Source organism: Polypterus senegalus, chromosome 12 (assembly GCF_016835505.1).
Source record: "Polypterus senegalus isolate Bchr_013 chromosome 12, ASM1683550v1, whole genome shotgun sequence".
Taxonomy (NCBI): Eukaryota; Metazoa; Chordata; class Cladistia; order Polypteriformes; family Polypteridae; genus Polypterus; species Polypterus senegalus.
In genome coordinates, this window is record NC_053165.1 from 20,049,402 (window position 1) to 20,068,433 (window position 19,032).

The window sequence follows — 19,032 nt, forward strand, 5'->3', positions numbered from 1 at the left end:
GTCCTTTGTTTTCAGAATTGTTACAGATTTAGACAGTTCCAAATTGAGCCAAAAATGAAAATTTTTCTTGATCTAAGCTAATAATGTTCAAGATGTTAGCACTAATCTACAATACTCTGAAAACAAATAATTTTAGTTTATATGATGAAAATGTTTAAGCCTTGTGATGCCAGCTACAACAATTCACAAGCTTGTGTGTCTTACCCTCAAAATGACTTTTTTTCTTGTAATTCAAAGTCAAACTTAAAATGAGCTTCATCTTGATTTATATTTTTACATTTCTGGTACCTAGTTAATGTTTAATAATATTTAAAACACACACATTCCACAAACATGATGCAGTACATTGCAAGTAACATAAGCTATTTTCAAATAAAGTACTGAAATATACCAAGATTAAATCAACTGCCTTAAACAAAGAAACAAAATAACTTACCTTTAATGCTTCAAAGGTAAGCTGGACATCATTGGTTTGTTTTAGATCAATATAATACATTAACAGCTCCCGAGCACCAAGTTGCATAAATACAGCTAGCAACTATATAGAGGGAGAAAGAAAAATAATAAATACAAAGTTACTATGCATATTAAGGAATAGACTAGAAGGGAGAAGGGAAAATATCAAAGAATAAAGATATGCTACTTGTACACTGTTATTACAAGGAGAGGGCCAGACAAAGTGATTTAGAAAATCTAACTCCATCTTCAAAGTAGATTTTAACAAGGTGTTTAAACACAGACTAAAAACACAACCCGTCCCCAAGTTGTTTGGGATTGTCAAATTCTATCCTAAACCAAGCCCCTCATCTTATCAAGTGAAGGAATATTTGCTTAGCTCACACATCTGAAATATTCTTTAACAACGCATGTTCAATTCATCATAGCTTTAAATTTCCTTGAAATCGATTAAATTTGTAGAACCCCAAAAAATTTATAGCTGCTTTTTAATCAAATAAGCTCCATAATTATTCTGAATAAAGTATCATTTTATGAATATGCAATGGACTTATTATAGGGTACTCAAAGGTTAATTTAAAAATAAAGTACATTTCTACTACATTACTATTTCCTCCGCAGTGTTGTTTAGTACAACAAATTACATTTCAACAAAATTTTCAAATGTAATTCAGACAGTGAATAATTACCTCTTGGTACTCGCCCAATGGCGTGAGATACTGGAGAATAAACCTCTGCTCTATAGCAGGAGTTAAAGGATAAAGGTGATAGTTCGTACCAATAACCCACGGAGACATTTCAGACCAGCTGCTATTAGACAATTCATTAAACACCCTGTCAGGCTCTGGCAGAGAAAAGTTCAGTTTCTGTTTTGCTTTCCTTACTCCATCTTTCTCAAATTTTTTTTCTATTTTCTCTTTTTTGCCATCACTTTCGTCATGAGCGGTTTTATTGGCTGAATTGACTCTGCTGCTAGTTTGATGAGTAGAATTAAGATGAAATGACACATCATGTTCTTCGGGGTCTTCCTTGTTTTCAATCAGTGATGGTTCTCCAAAACCAATATCTACAGCTTCTTCATCCAAAGGAAGCAAGGGTTCACCAAGCATCTTTCTGGGGCTTGGACGTTTGAACTCTTGCTTGCATTCCATGTCTCTCTCCTGAAGTTCTCGTAATCGCTGTAGCATAAGCGGGACCTGTAAGATTGATTTAATTTCACTCAATATTCTCAAAAAAACTATACTTTCAAACAAATATAAAAAGTAAATGTAGTAATACAGGAATTTTCAGAAGAATCTGTGAATAAATTGCACCTGTTTAAAGATTTATGTAAAAAAAGTAAAAACAAAACCAGATTAGGCTTTTTTTCTTAACATATTAAAAATAGTTAGGAACACAGTGAGGACTGACATATTTACCAACAGTAAGTTCTCTTCCCTGCAGTTGGTTGCTATATCTTGATTCTCCATAGCTCCAGCTAGTAGCCCTGTGGCATAAGTTCTCAAAGGCTGTTCTGCTTCTCGTGCCCATTTAAAAAGTTTTTCAACAATTCCCTCCTTAAACAAAATTTAATAAGTACATTAAGATGTTGTGTTATTCTACAAAAAATGCAATGTTGAAAAAAGTTTGAATATGAACTTTAAGAAATGACGTCTTCACCAATAACTTTTAAAATAGGCTTGACTCAAAGTAAAACATATATATTATTTTTCTTAAATTCTGTCAAATCAAAATTGACTAAGTAACTTGATTAGCAAACAGAAACAGCTCAGTGATTTATACTTTAAAACCATTACTTTAATCATTAATTAGTACCAATTTCTTGATAAATTTAATTACAATTGAACATCAAAAAATAAAACTGAGTAGAAAGGGTCCAGTTTTTACAGAACTTTTAAAGTATTGTTTACTTAGTTGTGCTATATAAATTACTGTTCCCATAAGCAAGGCACTCATTTCCAAAATGTATATTCAGCTATGTAACTTAAATGTGATATTACTACTTTACATCCAACACATTTAAAAGTAACTTCACATGCAGCATTTTAATTAATGATCCAGGAAGTTTTTTTTTAACTCGTAAACAGAAAATCTCAAATGACAGTACTAACGAAAACAACACAATCTCCCTTTTTCAAACACCACACCAGAAAAAGAACTTGATTTAGCATATCACCTACACTTAAGCAGGAACCTCCCAGGCTACAAAGGCCATCAGGCCAACAACCATTACCACTGCAGTGTTTTTTGTAAAATGAGGTACACAGAATTTGAAAAGACTTTCGCCACATCATTTTTTTAAAATTGTAAATTCCCCAGTGATCCCAGTTTAACTGCCTTTTTTTAAGTGTTTTTTTTTTCTCAGAATAGTGACACATAATTTTCACAAGTATTGGCCATTAAGAGCCAACAAGTCTTTTTGGGGGGTGTGTTCCCCCAGAAGTTCTGATTGCATCAAAGCAAGTGGGGGGTGTCCCCAGGTAGTATTCATCGCATCAAAACCTGTAGTTTTGTTTCAAACAAACATTTTTCCATGTATACACTACCAAATGTCGAGGTTGGGACCGAGTAAAGCCAAGGTTTACTTCTGGTACCAAAATCCTAAAATGCCGGTACTATACAGTTTCAATATTGGACTTTTTCTGCTCTTTTCAAGTAACGGTATACCAGGGAACCCTACTACCTACCTCAGTAACGTACCATGCAGTGCAGAATTTGTTTGATGTCCATTGTCATTTTTCATCTTGTCATCAAGCATCAGTATTAATCTGTGTTGTATATTGTGTCAGTCCTAACTAGTCATACTCTTCACTTTTCACTAACCAATATTCACTTGCCATTCATAACATATCACTTGTCAGATGTCTCATTCCATGTTCTATGAGGCAGGAATGGTAGCTCCATTCTACTGCACTGGACAATTGTACCAAACGTTATTTAAAGTAAATGTCAAAAGTCACTTCCTATCCAAAGATTGCAATTTAACGGGTATGCAATGTTGCATGCAGTAAGCAGGTAACATCTTCACAAAATAATTGTATTTCTGAAATCTTGCAATCATAATTGGGAAATAGTACAATTCTCATGTGAAAGAATATAATTATATTTTCTTGGAGTGGCAGAAACACACAAGATAGTGTTAAGAACAGCTGTCATATTCTTTTTAAATAAGCATTTGATTGATAGGTGAATAAACCAGTGATGTCATGCATAAAACTTATATTTGCCTAAATCCCAACCCAGAGTCACGCTCATTTTCTCGACGTGTTTTGTTTACATTAAAGCAAAAAAGGCTAAAAATAAACAGTGAGAAATGACAATTTGTGACAAGTAGGGATGCATCATGAGTGAAAAGAGATCAGCAACAAGTGAGCAATGACAAATAATGCATAACATAGATCAATAAGGATGCTCAATGATGGGGAAAGTGAAAAATGACAATACCCTGAAATAAACACTATGTGTCTATAATGCTCAAAAAACTTTAATTGTTTGTAAAAAAACTACTCTTAAGTTTTGATCTGGGTCCTATTGTTCTCATCTTTAATACTATGTGCAACAAGGCCTCACAAGCAATGTGATATAGCTTCAATATAACCTCCCTTGGATTTGTAACTGACTGGATCTCTGTAGACTCAATAAACCCATGGGCTACTCCAAGGACTTTTTATTTTTGGATCACGAATGTCAAAATAACCACACTTTCACAACTTTCTATGTCTTTCATTAGTGACTAAGTTAAGACTACATAATAAATCTTTAAAAGATGTCATGTTTACGGTGTGTTTTTAATCTGCTCCAGCAGTTCTCAGTTCCAACATAATAAAACCAACCAGTATAAAATAGAGGGAATTCCAACATTTAAGGCAAACAGCTGGAATTCCTAAAAGCAATATCCATTAACTCCTTTCTCATTGCAGACCCACAGATAACTTCCCAGGTAGTCCGCTCACACTTGGGGCAGAGACCACCAGTTAAACAGCCTGAAAAACATCATAAGCAGAAGGATGTCTCCTTTACAGTTCTGATTTTGAACTTCCAACAGTTACATTTAGGCTGCAAATGTCCATCTCATTTGTGTAAACTAGGCACATCACCCTTTTATCATGAAGTGTACTACTAACACAACAAGTACTCCACACTTCATACTATATAACCTAACATCCCATTAGTCTTTTTATTCTGCTCTGTACACTCTTTATATATAGATAGGAAAGAGTTCAAAAGTTTCAAATCACAAACTGCGTATGACAATCTGACATATTTACATCATATGGTAATACCTCACATTTACTTACAATATGAATATAAAGGCAATATTACTTATGTCCCAAATATCCTCACCTTTTCTTGAAAGACAACAGAAGCTTCAAGCCCAGGCATTATATTCTGTAGGAGGCGACAAGCAGCTGTGTTCAGAGAGACAACTCTGCTTGTCATTACATATGTATTTATAAGCTGTGGAAACAAGAATAACTATGATGAGAGTGTGAAAGGAATCAGAAGAGCCCAAAAAATAGTTTTTTTGTTTAAAGAAGACGTCTTTCCAGCTATAAACAATCTATAAATATCAGACTATTTCCCATTTTGCTTTAAACAATTATGAGTGAAAGCACCTCCCTCATACTTAGCAACAAACAATGCAAATAAAATATCAAAAGCTATTTATACACAGCATTAAAAAATGTAAAGTTTGATTGGTGATAAAATCTAGAACTTACTGCACTCATAAAGTCTTCATTCTTGAAAAGAATTTTCAATAGATGGCCTAGCATACATTCAGGGTCTGCGCGACCTAAATAAAAAAAAAAATGTAAACACTTCACACAAATGCATACCTTTTTTGAATGGTAAACTATAATACAGAACTTAATGCTCCTATTCTATAAAACAGGCTTAGCTATGCTAACATAAGAGTGTTCCTATACTTATGTATACCTTACTACTTAAAAAGCACAGTCTCATATAATGAGTCAACAACAGGTGGGAGTTTGGGAAGAAGAAGGAAAAAATGGTAACAGAAAAAGATGTTTAATCTGGCATAACCTGTGAATGCTAGGTGGCACTGTTGTCCCTTTAAACCCAACAGACAGACACTCAGGACACCAGGTAAAAGCACCAAAAATTATTTTAATTCTTTTTTTTTTCCTTGTACAGTGCCCTTAAGTACCACAGCCACAAATACACTGGCAATTAACACAATAGCAGTCACTATTTATCTTCTCTTTATCTCCTTCACAACTCTCAGCAAGCATGGTCTACTACAGGGGTGGCGAACTCCAGGCCTCGAGTGCCGCAGTGGCTGCAGGTTTTCATTCTTACCATCTTCTTAATTAGTGACCAGGTTTTGCTGCTGATTACTTCTTTTAATTAACTTGACACATACCCCATTTCCGTTTCTTTTTCTTTAATTAGCAGCCAAACAATAATGAGACACAAAACAAACAACCACATGACCAGCTTCCCTGTGCCCATTACACAATATCTGAAATTAAAGAGAGGTGATGGTCTTGGTAATTGATCTCTCAGGTCACCAAAACATTTTGACAGTGCTCTTAGAAAGAACAGGAAAAACAACAGTTTTCAAAATGTGTGCTGTGGCAGAATGAGAGCAGCAACAAGCCATGGAATTAAATAACGGGTTTAATTAACAGCAAAAATGGGCTTTTCATTAAGAAAATGATTGGAGTGAAATTGGTTGGAGTTTGAACCCCCAGTTTAGCTGGTCATCTGTTAGCTCGTTTCACATCTCATTTCTGCTTGGCTGTCATTTAATGAAGAAAGGAATCAATTCAGAGGGTTGAACTCTTCTAACAGGGCTAGGCTATTAAAGTGATGGGGAAAAAATTATTTAGCAGTGAAAACTGGTCACGGATTAGGGAAAGGGTTAGAATGAAAACCTGTTGCCACTACGGCACTCCAGGCCTGGAGTTCACCACTCCTGGTCTACTACCTCCCAACTCTGGCTCAATCCCACAGTGACTGAGGAAATCCAGGGCATCGCTATGCTGCAGGGAAGTCTCCATCTAATGTCTTGTGGGAGGCAGTGTCTAAACATAGTTGCCTTCCCCCATCCTTCTCTTCTCAGGGGATCCCGGCCATCCCTTACATATGGTAAATTTATTGGTTACAGCCATCAATTATATCAAAACACATAAAAGCAATTATAGTACTTTGCTTGTGCTTAAAGCTCAAGCAAAGCAAATAACACTTCCAAAACCCCTTGTTTTGCTCCAGCCTCCATGATGAGTTACACAATTGCTTGCCTCCCTGGTCTTGATTGCTGTGAAGTTCCAATTGACTCAGCAACACAGGGGGCAATATTGCCCCTATGAAGTCCCAATCACGTCAAGGCAATTTCCCCCTTGAAGCCCCGATTGCATTGAAACACTGAGGAGGAAACTGGCCACCAGAAAGTCCTGATCACCTCAAAGCAATTTTAGGGTCTCCAATGAATACCAGATTGCATTGAAATATGCCGTTTCATTTTGTGAAATATATGAAATAGAGGTTTTTCCACAAATGCAAAAGTGAGTGTCGAAGGAAGGGATTTTGGGAGGAGGGGGGCTGGCGGATTGTCTGTGGTTTCACAGGAAAGCTGATGTTTAATTCTAGTACCAAAAAAATCCCAAAATGCTGGTAGCGCTGTACCGCTTTATAATTTGTTTTTTTTCTATACTTTTTCAGCAAACCATGTAACCCCACATAGCACTCATGACTGCAGCTGACTATATAAATATAGAAGGCAAATAATGCATAGACTGAGTTATGTACATAAGAACTGCAAATCTAAAACAAAATACTATGAAATAGTGTCTACTGCTTTCATACCTGGATGCCGGTCATCAAACGGATCAGGATCACCCTTATGATATTCTTCAGTTTCCTTTTCTATCAACTCAGAAATTCTAAAAGTGAAATGGTCATATGATAAAAAAGCAATTTGAAACAAACCATAATAAAATATTAATGTTTATAAGTGAGTGAGTTAGTCAACATTATATTATATAACTAGCTGAAATATCCGGCGGTGTTGCCCAGGAGGAAAATAAAGTATTTTTTAAATTGTTTGAGAAAAATTATTTAAAAAAAAACAAAAAAACACAACTTTAAAAATAAAAATAAATTAACAATCAATGAAGACTCACTAATGTGCATGTGAACTTAAGTACCTTGTTACATACAATGTTTTTAGTCTTTCCATGTTTAGCCAATATATAAAGGTTCTTAGGACTTTCCCACCCTTGAACATGCCACATAAAGCTGTCCATGTGAGAAACAGGCTGTGTCCAAACTGATTCCAGCAATTTGCAATGATTGTCCTTGCTTTTGTATATTACAGAAATGCTGTCCAAGTCCTCAAGACTGATCAATATTTTTTCCGGAACAGAGGTAGGTGGGATGTGAGAAAAATTGGGCAGGTTTTGTTTAGCAAAGTTTCTAATTTGGAGGTAGAAATGTGCTGCCAGAAAGTTGAATTTGGAGTGTAATTGTTTGTAGGATGTGAAGACATTGTCTATGTACAGATCTCTAAGTGGTAGAAATGTTTACTTTCTATCACTTCCCCCACTCTCCCCCCAATTCCCCGTGTGCACTTTCCTCCCACATCCCATAGGCATAATTGAGGATACATGCAAGCTTTACCTCACAATCCTAAAAAACATATGCCAGTTAGAAAAGTAAAGGATGCTTAGACAGACATCTACAGACATGCTCATTGCAATATAAGAATGAATGCAAAACTTCCATTCTTTTTAGGGCTGTGTAGGAGACTGTACTAAAAAGAAATTAATCTTGACCATCATTTTATCTTCTTTTACAAATGCAAGACACTACAAGTTAAATGATTACAACTTAAATCATTACACTCTCAAAGCATGCACAAATCTATGATTTTTATATTTTTATATTATAATTCATAATGAGATAAAAGAGTCAATAATGAAAGCCTATGGATGGTGCTGTTTTGGCATTATTTATTTGTTGTTTTAACAAATAAGCACAATTTCCGCTCTGAAATGTTCTTGCGTAGAACACAAAGCATTTCCAGACATTACTTCTGTTTTTTTTTTTCTTTTCAGCCATTTTGATATATAGTTTTTAACTCAAATTTTTCTCACATATTGTACCTTCTGTAGTAATTTGTCTACCAGCAGTCATGCTTGAGTGCAGTACCAACGTTTACTCAGTACTACTAATATTGTAAATAAAAGGTAACACTGTAATGTTTTTGGAATTTTGATATCAACTTGGTACTGAAGTATTATTCCTTGGGACATGCCTACTGTTCACACATACTGAAAAAATCTTTTCTCAAACACATTACACTTTAAGGTTTTCCCCATGATCTGAATTGCTGGTTGTTTAAACAATAAATAATTAAAATGAGAGTACCCCTAATGGCTTCCCAAAGCATTTTTGGTCAAATTCTTTGCAACCGTATCTTACAAGCAATCTAGATCTTGAAATCGGGAAAATATCTCATTAGGTTTTAATGTACTGTCACAACAAAAATGCATTTCTTTATTTGAATTTGTGTGGTTTAGGATAGATCCTTTGCATTTATCTGTGCTTCACTATGAAACCTTAAGTGCATAAATTTTGTATCATAGCTTGACAATCGTGTTATTTAAAGAATTAACAAGCTTGTGTTATACATTTTGCGATATTAAAAACTTGGTGGTCCCCAAAAGTTTGGAATGACTATTAGAGTGTCCCTAGACCCAGATACTTGAAATAATTAGATAACACTTTGTGGTTGTTTCATGATTTTAAAAATAAAATGCTTGTAAGCAACTTTATAAGGTTGCTTTTTGTATAAGAAAATCCTATTACATATATGCTCAACACTTATATTCACAATATTTTAACTTGAAGGATCAGAAGGAAAATAATGCATGGACTGAGTTATGTACTCACTTTGCAAGAATTGGTATTATATCCTGCACGTTGCCATGTTGCTCCTTTTCCCAGGTCTCCAGCAAGGAGGACAGCTCTGCTTTGGAATCAACATGGGCAGAAGCTGAAGACATGGCTTTAAAATAAATAAAGTAAATGAGAGTTTGTAACTTTCAAATTTTAAAAAAGCATCAACTTTTCTTAACTAGATATTGTAACAAAATGCCTAATGTGCATGTTTCAAGTACACTGATACCACTAGAAAGTTTTTGAAATACGTGCCTTTCAGTACAAAGAAGCAAGAATAAAAAATTTTAAATAACAATGGAAATATTTACACAGGTACAGTACATTACATCTATATAGCCTGTTATTCAAGTTTTTGCTTGATGGGATAAGATATGCTAATGGAAAAAAACACATTGCTAAGAGACCTTGTTTGCATATTTCTATCATAGGAATTTTCTGGAAATTACTAAATGATAATAACAACAACACATTTATATAACATTTCTCCTATGCACAAGTACTTGAACCACCTTTAATTTCTGCACACTGTACTGTGTTGTTGATTTAATTTTAAATGGATAAATTCACCATTTTTACCGATTAGCATGCTGTACTCAACCAATAGTGAAAACATTTCCTGAAAGCTTTGCAAATGTATTGAAAATCAAAAACTTAAATCTCTCATTTGTACCAGTGAAGTGAATTACAGTACCTGTACAATCAAAGAGAGAACAAAAAAAAAAAAAAAAAAATATGACCTTGTAATGATTAGTATATTGGGAAATAGTTTAAATATTAGGATTATTTATCCACCCTTGGCAGTGAAAATAAGACTTGTTTTCTTAGCTTTAATCGGTATATATATATATATATATATATATATGTGTATGTGTATGTAGCTATGACAGCCAGGCTGCATTTTATATATATTTTGAAAACACACTGAATCTCTTCGCTGAAACGTTGCTCCTAAACATTTTTAGTGGAATTCAAATCAGAAGTCCTTGATAGATGGAGTTTAAGTTTGGAATTCTTATTCGAATGGATCGACAGATCCTAAGGTTTAAACCATCAGGACATTAAAATAGTTTGATAATCCTCAGATTTCATCATACCATGCGCACATTTAAGACCTCAAATATTAGAGAAAACAACAGATCCTGAAAACATTATGGGATGTCTACTATTTTGCTTTGAAAGCCTCTCTTTTAGATTCCTATAAACAAAAAGACACTTCCACTTTCAGGTAGTTCAAATTTTATTTTCTATTTTAAAGAACAGTCTCTCAGATGTACTAAGGTTTGCCCAAGTAAGGTTTAGCAAAGTTAAGTCTGTCTTTTTCCACATATCTCGGTCAGAAATGGGGTCCTTTCTGGGCCACTGACAATTATGGTTTAATGTCCTGTGGACAGTGTAGGCTAAAACCACTGCTCCAACAGTCTAAAGGTCAGTGTTCAGGATCTTTTAAAGCAATCCAATCCTTTTACACACAAAAAGCACTTGCATTTTCTGAGTTTCAAGTCAAACTAATAAAAAGTGATGCCCATCCTTTTCTTTCTTCCAATGCATTTTTTATTGCCATAACATGAAATAAGTGGGACTTTGCAAACATATAAGAACTGTCTTAGAGTTCGACAAAAAGTTATTTTTTTTCTTCTATTTTATTTTTCACACGGCAGACCAAATGGGTCCAATAATAAGAATGCTGTGTGCCAAGAACTGTGCATAAAACAAAACTTTTGCCTTTCTTTATTTGCAAGGCCATACACATTGGCTGCACAGTAAATGCTTTTCATTTGTTACCTTGTAACATTTGGCAAAAACTGTAAACTACCACCTTTAATACAAATATTTGAAATGTGGGACTAAATAGTGAACAGGGCCTCAAGTTTGACTGTAGTCAAAATAACTCATAACATTAGGGGTTATAATGAAAATGCTCCTAGTACTTCTAATGTCTGGCTTATAACATCAAAAGCAAAAGCATTTCAGTCCTTCGCCAACAAGAATAGTCACTGTGTTGCCTGACAATGGTGAGATAAGCTGTGTATTTTCTTGGATGCAGACTAAAGCAGCAATGCAGATGGATCCTAACAGCACACAGCCAAATAATCTCCCACACAATATTCTAACTTGAATCATCACTAAACGTAAGAAAAAAAAAAAGTAAAACAAACTATTTTGCTACTGTTTTAAGTATCATTCTGTTAAAAACGTAAATTTTACAAAACCTGGATTACAATGCACTGAGGTAGGGAAAGATGGGTTATCATTTCAATCTTTGTTACGTGGCAGGAGGGCACCGTTACTGGGGTTATCATTTTTTTGTGCTTATATTTTCAAAATGTCTTAATTGTTTCTTTGTTAATTTCTATTTAGTACAAATTTCTCCAGAAAAAAAAAAAAAGTATTTGTTACATTTAACAAATGACACAGCACACAACATTCTCTAAACTACTGAACCCAATTCACAGCCTACCTGGCAGCATTCAGCCCAAGGTAGGAAAAAATCCCTGGACAGGTTGCCATTCACACACAACCACCCATACTAGAGTAATACAACCATACTAGCACATCTTTAGGGCTGTGAGAGGAAAACTGGAGTTATCAGAAAAAAAAAAATACAGAACATATGAAGTCGAACAAGGTGACAGCACTACTCTCTGCACTACTTATCTACCCTAAATAAACAACTTCAAATTTTCAAAAATAGGTTGACCTGAAAGAAGTTATTTGCCAACTTTTGCTAGGCACTTTCAGACCAAGTATATTTTCCTGTGTGGAATATGGCTGTAATTTAAATAATTGAGCACAGCTGTTATCTACCAACTTATACGTAAAACATCTCTAAACTAAAAAAAAAAAACTTATCTAGTTTATTACAAATTAGATATAAACAAGAAATAAGTTCAGCAAATAAAGAATTCAAGGGGTCCTTCTTAACACTGACGCAAAAAGACACATAGGGTGAGGGGAGAAAAAAAAACAAACCTTTATCGAGGACTCAATGTGCAAGTTGTGCTAGATAAGCAAACCAGCATTTCAATTCTGCACTGTGAGACAAGGCCCAGTAGACTGTGAACTCCTTTTAGTGTAGACTGCTAACCAACAAGCTATTTTACTGAGGACACAAACTGAAGAACTAGCATTCAGGTTAGAACTCTAATTGTCATTTTTAAAGATGTACATGGAAAATGTTATATGGTCTGTTCTGTCAGGTACATGAAACATAGTACAGGTCACCCCTATACAACACAACAAGTGCAAGAGAGTTCAGACATAGAGCAGAACACTAGGTGTCATGTTGCTGCATGCTTAATGTATGTTGATGTACACTTTAGTTATTCCAATTATGACACACATTATTGAGTAGATAAACTGCAGAGGGGTAAAAACTGTTCTTGTGGGTGTTGTCATTTCAATAAATGGATATATATATATTTCACAAGAAGATATCATGTTCTGATGACTTTTGATATTGCCTTGTCTTGAAACTGTACATTTCCTCTGTTAATGGACACCAATAACTTTTTAAGACAATCTATAGCAAACCATAGCTTTGGTACACTCTAATCCCCATATAAGCAAGCATAGATAGCAATGAATTAAAAAAAGACAGTATAAGAAGGATGGGCAAGTATAGTGTGTGAATGAAAAAAAGAAAAACAAAAACCTTCAACATTTTCATGTTAAACTATGAAAAACAAACAAGAGTGTTGCATAAATAAAGAGGTGAAGAGCAATGGGTTATGTCTTTCAACAAGTGAACTGCAGCTGACCTGAACCGTCAATCTTGAAAGTGCACGTTTGTCCTCTGACAACTTTTTACTCAAGTCTGTTATTGACCATGTTATTGTGAAGGACAGGGCACGCTTGATAAAAAAAAATGTGGCAAAATATATTTTTTGGCAGCACACACAATGTGGGCACAGATACAGCACCAGATGTAGTGACTGTTGTTCCTGGTAATATTGATTTATTTTGGAGTGCATAAACAGCTGTCCTGTGCATTTCCTGTATGTGCTATACCACCATGTAGATTCTTACAAAGTGCTGTCACCCACCTCCCACCCCCATTAAAAAAAAAAACCACACACCTTTAAATCCTGCATTTAGATCTTCCGCAGTTTTAACCAAATGTGATTCTATCTCAAACAGAAACTTATGTCCAAAGCATGCCCACAAAAACAGCTTTTGAAATGATACATTAAGACTGTCCTGCTTGCATGCTTTTTTTAGCTACACAAATACTAATACAAGCTAAAAATAATAAAGATTCCAAAACAAAAACCCACTTTATTGCTGTTTTAATGAAACTTTATTAGAGAACATGAACATTTTTATAACTCTAAATTGAACACATGCCAGAAATATGGCATGCTCCTAGGTAACTTTAAGACTTGCTTCAAGTACCAAATTCCATGTAGACAAGTGAGTGTCAAGTGAGAATATTTAGATACTGTCAACTCTGAAATACTGGATTAGAATAAATATACACATTAAACAAACTGCTGCATTCAGGCTATAGAGACTTTGAGAAGATTATCAGACAGGTAAAACAAACCAAGCCCCAGGGGTTGAACAAACCAGTGTGTTTTTTCACGCCAATCCTAAGCATGGATAAGTGTGGTGAGCTACGTCAGGAAGGGCATCTGGTGTAAAATGTTGCCAGATCAATATGCAGACAACAATATAAATTTCCATACCGAAACGGTCAAGGCCCAGGTTAACAATGTTACCAGTACTGTAAACCAACAAGGTGCTGGAAGAATTAGGGCTATTGTTGGCCAAAGAAAAAAAAAGAACTGGGGGATGGGGGACGTGTAATAATCCCCATTCACACCTGAGACCTTGTAACACTAACGAGTCACATGACACCGGGGAGGGAAAATGGCTAATTGGGCACAATTTGGACATTTCTCACTTAGGGGTGTACTCACTTTTGTTGCCAGCGGTTTAGACATTAATGGCTGTGTGTTAAGTTATTTTGAGGGGACAGCAAATTTACACTGTTATACAAGCTGTACACTGACTACTTTACATTATATCTAACTGTAATATCTTCAGTGCTGTCCCATGAAAATATTTACAAAAATGTGAGGGGTGTACTCACTTTTGTGAGAAACTGTAGCTGATAATCTACAGCGGAAGAGTTAAGGGAGACAGCTAGAAGGGTGCTTGGAGTGATATCTGGACAGAAGAAGGACAAACCAACCTGGTGGTGGAATGGGGAAGTACAGCACAGTATAAAGATGAAGAGGTTGGCAAAGAAGATGTGGGATAGTCACAGAGAGATGCAGAAAGTAAATAGAAGTCTAAAGAGAGAAGGCTAAAGAAAAGGTGTATGATGAGTTGTATGAGAGGTTGGATAATAAGGAGGAAGAAAGGACCTGTACCAACTGGCTAGACAGAGGAAATGAGCTGGGAAAGATATGCAGCAGGTTAGGGTGATAAAAGATAAAGATGGAAACATACTTGCAAGCAAGGAGAGTGTGTTGAGCAGATGGAAAGAGTACTTTGAGAAGCTGATGAATGAAGAGATTGAGACAGAGAAGGCTGGATGATGTGGAGATAGTGAATCAGAAAGGATGGATTAGCAACGAAGAAGGACAGCTATGAAGAGGACGAAGAAAGGAAAGGACGTTGGTCAAGACGACATACAGTGCATCCGGAAAGTATTCACAGCGCATCACTTTTTCCACATTTTGTTATGTTACAGCCTTATTCCAAAATGGATTAAATTGATTTATTTCCTCAGATTTCTACACACAACACCCCATAATGACAACATGAAAAAAGTTTACTTGAGGTTATTGCAAATTTATTAAAAATAAAAAAACTGAGAAATCACATGTACATAAGTATTCACAGCCTTTGCTCAATACTTTGTCGATGCACCTTTGGCAGCAATTACATGCCACAAGCTTGGCACACCTATCCTTGGCCAGTTTTGCTCATTCCTCTTTGCAGCACCTCTCAAGCTTTACCAGGTTGGATGGGAAGTGTCGGTGCACAGCCATTTTAAGATCTCTCCAGAGATGTTCAATCGGATTCAAGTCTGGGCTCTGGCTGGGCCATTCAAGGACATTCACAGAGTTGTCCTGAAGACACTCCTTTGATATCTTGGCTGTGTGCTTAGGGTCGTTGTCCTGCAGAAAGATGAACCGTCGCCCCAGTCTGAGGTCAAGAGCACTCTGGAGCAGGTTTTCATCCAGGATGTCTCTGTACATTGCTGCAGTCATCTTTCCCTTTATCCTGACTAGTCTCCCAGTTCCTGCCGCTGAAAAAACATCCCCACAGCATGATGCTGCAACCACCATGCTTCACTGTAGGGATGTTATTGGCCTGGTGATGAGCGGTGCCTGGTTTCCTCCAAACGTGACGCCTGGCATTCATACCAAAGAGTTCATTCTTTGTCTCATCGGACCAGAAAAATTTGTTTCTCATGGTCTGAGAGTCCTTCAGGTGCCATTTGGCAAACTCCAGGCGAGCTGCCATGTGCCTTTTACTAAGGAGTCGCTTCCGTCTGGCCACTCTACCATAAAGGCCTGATTGGTGGATTGCTGCAGAGATAGTTGTCCTTCTGGAAGGTTCTCCTCTCTCCACAGAGGAGCTCTGGAGCTCTGATAGAGTGACCATCAGGTTCTTGGTCACCTCCCTGACTAAGGCCCTTCTCCCCCGATCGCTCAGTTTAGATGGCCAGCCAGCTCTAAGAAGAGTCCTGGTGGTTTTGAACTTCTTCCACTTACGGATGATGGAGGCCACTGTGCTCATTGGGACCTTCAAAGCAGCAGAAATGTTTCTGTAACCTTCCCCAGATTTGTGCCTCAAGACAATCCTGTCTTGGGGGTCTACAGACAATTCCTTTGACTCCATGCTTGGTTTGTGCTCTGACATGAACTGTCAACTGTGGGACCTTCTATAGACAGGTGTGTGCCTTTCCAAATCATGTCCAATCAACAGAATTTACCACAGGTGGACTCCAATTAAGCTGCAGAAACATCTCAAGGATGATCAGGGGAAGCAGGATGCACCTGAGCTCAATTTTGAGCTTCATGCCAAAGGCTGAGAAAACTTATATACATGTGTTTTCTCATTTTTTTCATTTTTAATAAATTTGCAAAAGCTTCAAGTAAACTTTTTTCATGTTGTCATTACGTGGTGTTGTGTGTAGAATTCTGAGGGAAAAAAATGAATTGAATCCATTTTGGAATAAGGCTGTAACATAACAAAATGTGGAAAAAGTGATGCGTTGCGAATACTTTCCGGATGCACTGTACCTGTAGAAGCATGACGGTGTTTAGGAAAGATGGCAAATTCAAACCAGACTGTTTAATGCAAATTTGGACAGTGAGAGGATGCCTAAAACGTGGAGAAGAAGTGCAGAGCTGTAGTAACTAAATAGGGATAAAACTGATGATCCACAACATGAAGTTATGGGAAAGAGTAGTGGAAGCTCGGTTAAGAAGGGAGGTGACGATTAGTGAGCAGCAGTATGGTTTCATGCCAGGAAAGAGCACCACAGATGCAATGTTTGCTCTGAGGGTAGTGATGAAGAAGTATAGAGAAGGCCAGAAGGAGTTGCATTGCGTCTTTGTGGACATGGAGAAAGCATATGACAGGGTGCCTCAAGAGGAGTTGTGGTATTGCATGAGGAAGTTGGGAGTGACAGAGAAGTATGTAAGAGTTGTACAGGATACGTATGAGGGAAGTGTGACAGAGGCGAGGTCTGCGGTAGGAGTGATGGAGGTGGGATTACATCAGGGATCGGCTCTAAACCCTTTATTATTTGCAATGGTGATGAACAGGTTAACAGATGAGATTAGTGGGAGTCCCCTTGGACTATGATGTTTGCTGATGACATTGTGATCTGTAGCGAAAGTAAGGAACAGGTTGAAGAGACTCTGGACTGGTGGAGATATGCTCTAGAGAGGAGAGGAATGATGGTCAGTAGGAAAACGACAGAATACATGTCTGAATGAGAGGCAAGTCAATGGCATGGTGAGGATGCAGAGAGTAGAGTTGGCGAAGGTGGATTAGTTTAAATACTTGGGATCAACAGTACATAATAATGGGGATTGTGGAAGAGAGGTGAAAGAGAGAGTGCAGACAGGGTGGAATGGGTGGAGAAGAGTGTCATGAATAATTTGTGACAGGCGGTTATCAGCAAGATTGAAAGGGAAGGTCTGCAAGACAGTAGCAAGACCAACTTTGTTATATGGGTTGGAGACGGTGGCACTGACCAGAAAGCAGGAGACAGAGCTGGAGGTGGCAGAATTAAACATGCTAAGACTTGCACTGGGTGTGACATGGATAGATAGGATTAGGAACGAGTACATTAGAGGGGCAGCTCAGGTTGGACGGTTGGGAGACAAAGTAAGAGAGGCAAGATTGCACTGGTTTGGACATGTGTAGAGGAGAGATGAGGGGTATATTGGGAAAAGGATGTTAAAGATAAAGCTGCCTGGCAAGAGGAACAGAGGAAGGCCTAAGAGAAGGTTTATGGATGTGGTGAAGGAGGACATGCAGGTGATGGGTGTGACAGAATCAGATGTAGAGGACAGGATGATATGGAAAAAGATGATCAGCTGTGGCAACCCCGTAATGGGAGCAGCAGAAAGAAGGAGGAGAAGAAGAAAAGGAATGTTTGGGGCACTATAACACATCCCTTTCTATTGACAAACAACTCCAAAAGACTGTCCAAGGCAAAAATGTTTGTGAACTATATAAAGTGCATAAGATTTTTTTTCACAATACTCAATTCAGACACAAATCTTTCAAGAGTAAGGAGCTATGGCTACACCTGGTAGAGGACAAAACCAACAGCTTCCTGCTTTGCACATAATGCTTGCTGATCCAGGCTCCTGCATTCTTGCAACCCTGTTCAGGATAAGCGGGTTTGAAACTGGATATACGAAATGGATGATTAGACTTTTTTCTCTTATGATGAGAAGATGCTCAGGTGCAATTACTGACCACCAAAATCTGTACATAAGGACCTCTGCCAGCAGCTGTGTCCCACCATTGCGCTATACAGTAATGTTATTTCAGAGGAGATGCAAGATCTCTCTGTGTATGGAGTCTCTTGTAACCGAGAAATTTCATTGTCCATTCACAGTCAACCCGTATCCTAAATGAGGACATTGTCTACATCTTCATGATGCCCTACGGTTAATTCTCTTAAGTTTATATTATTTATTGCATAATTGTATATTAATATAATACATACTATCGCTGTCATTTAACAATTTTATTGACATCAATAAAATTGTGTACTATTGTTCAACTTTTTATTCTACTTAATGCATGGTCTCTGAGTTTGCAAACTAGGAATTTTACTACATATGGAACTGTGTGTATAATTGTAGGTGACAAATAAAATTTTGAGAAGCACTAGCACAAAATTCTTAAAACTTGCCAAATCTGTCTATTTTGAACCAGCCAAAGTTTCAATTTCAGAATACTGTACACAGCTTTGTTGTTGAGGTATGTTTATGACAACAAAATAAAAATGGAATTTTATTACAGATACCTGACACTCTTTTCTTTTTATGAAAACCTAAATACAGTAAGTGGTATTCGCTTCAACTGTTGTGGGTGTAGTTTATGTAAACAGCAATCACTATGACAGAAGTCAGCGTTCAAATACAAAGCACTGGAGTAAACTAT

General features: G+C 36.8%; 1 protein-coding gene across 1 annotated transcript in view; it reads right to left on the reverse strand.

The window, feature by feature from the left end:
* Window positions 1–19,032, reverse strand: part of LOC120540353 (DDB1- and CUL4-associated factor 1-like) — a 56,203-nt gene that overhangs the window by 35,252 nt on the left and 1,919 nt on the right. Inside the window, exons 2-8 of the mRNA XM_039771035.1 lie at window positions 9,376–9,490; window positions 7,288–7,364; window positions 5,178–5,251; window positions 4,801–4,914; window positions 1,875–2,012; window positions 1,146–1,652; window positions 437–538 (exon numbers count right to left, since the gene is read on the reverse strand). Of these exons, the coding sequence (XP_039626969.1) occupies window positions 437–538; window positions 1,146–1,652; window positions 1,875–2,012; window positions 4,801–4,914; window positions 5,178–5,251; window positions 7,288–7,364; window positions 9,376–9,488 (1,125 nt within the window). The 5' untranslated portion in view covers window positions 9,489–9,490. The remainder of the gene's footprint in view (window positions 1–436; window positions 539–1,145; window positions 1,653–1,874; window positions 2,013–4,800; window positions 4,915–5,177; window positions 5,252–7,287; window positions 7,365–9,375; window positions 9,491–19,032) is intronic.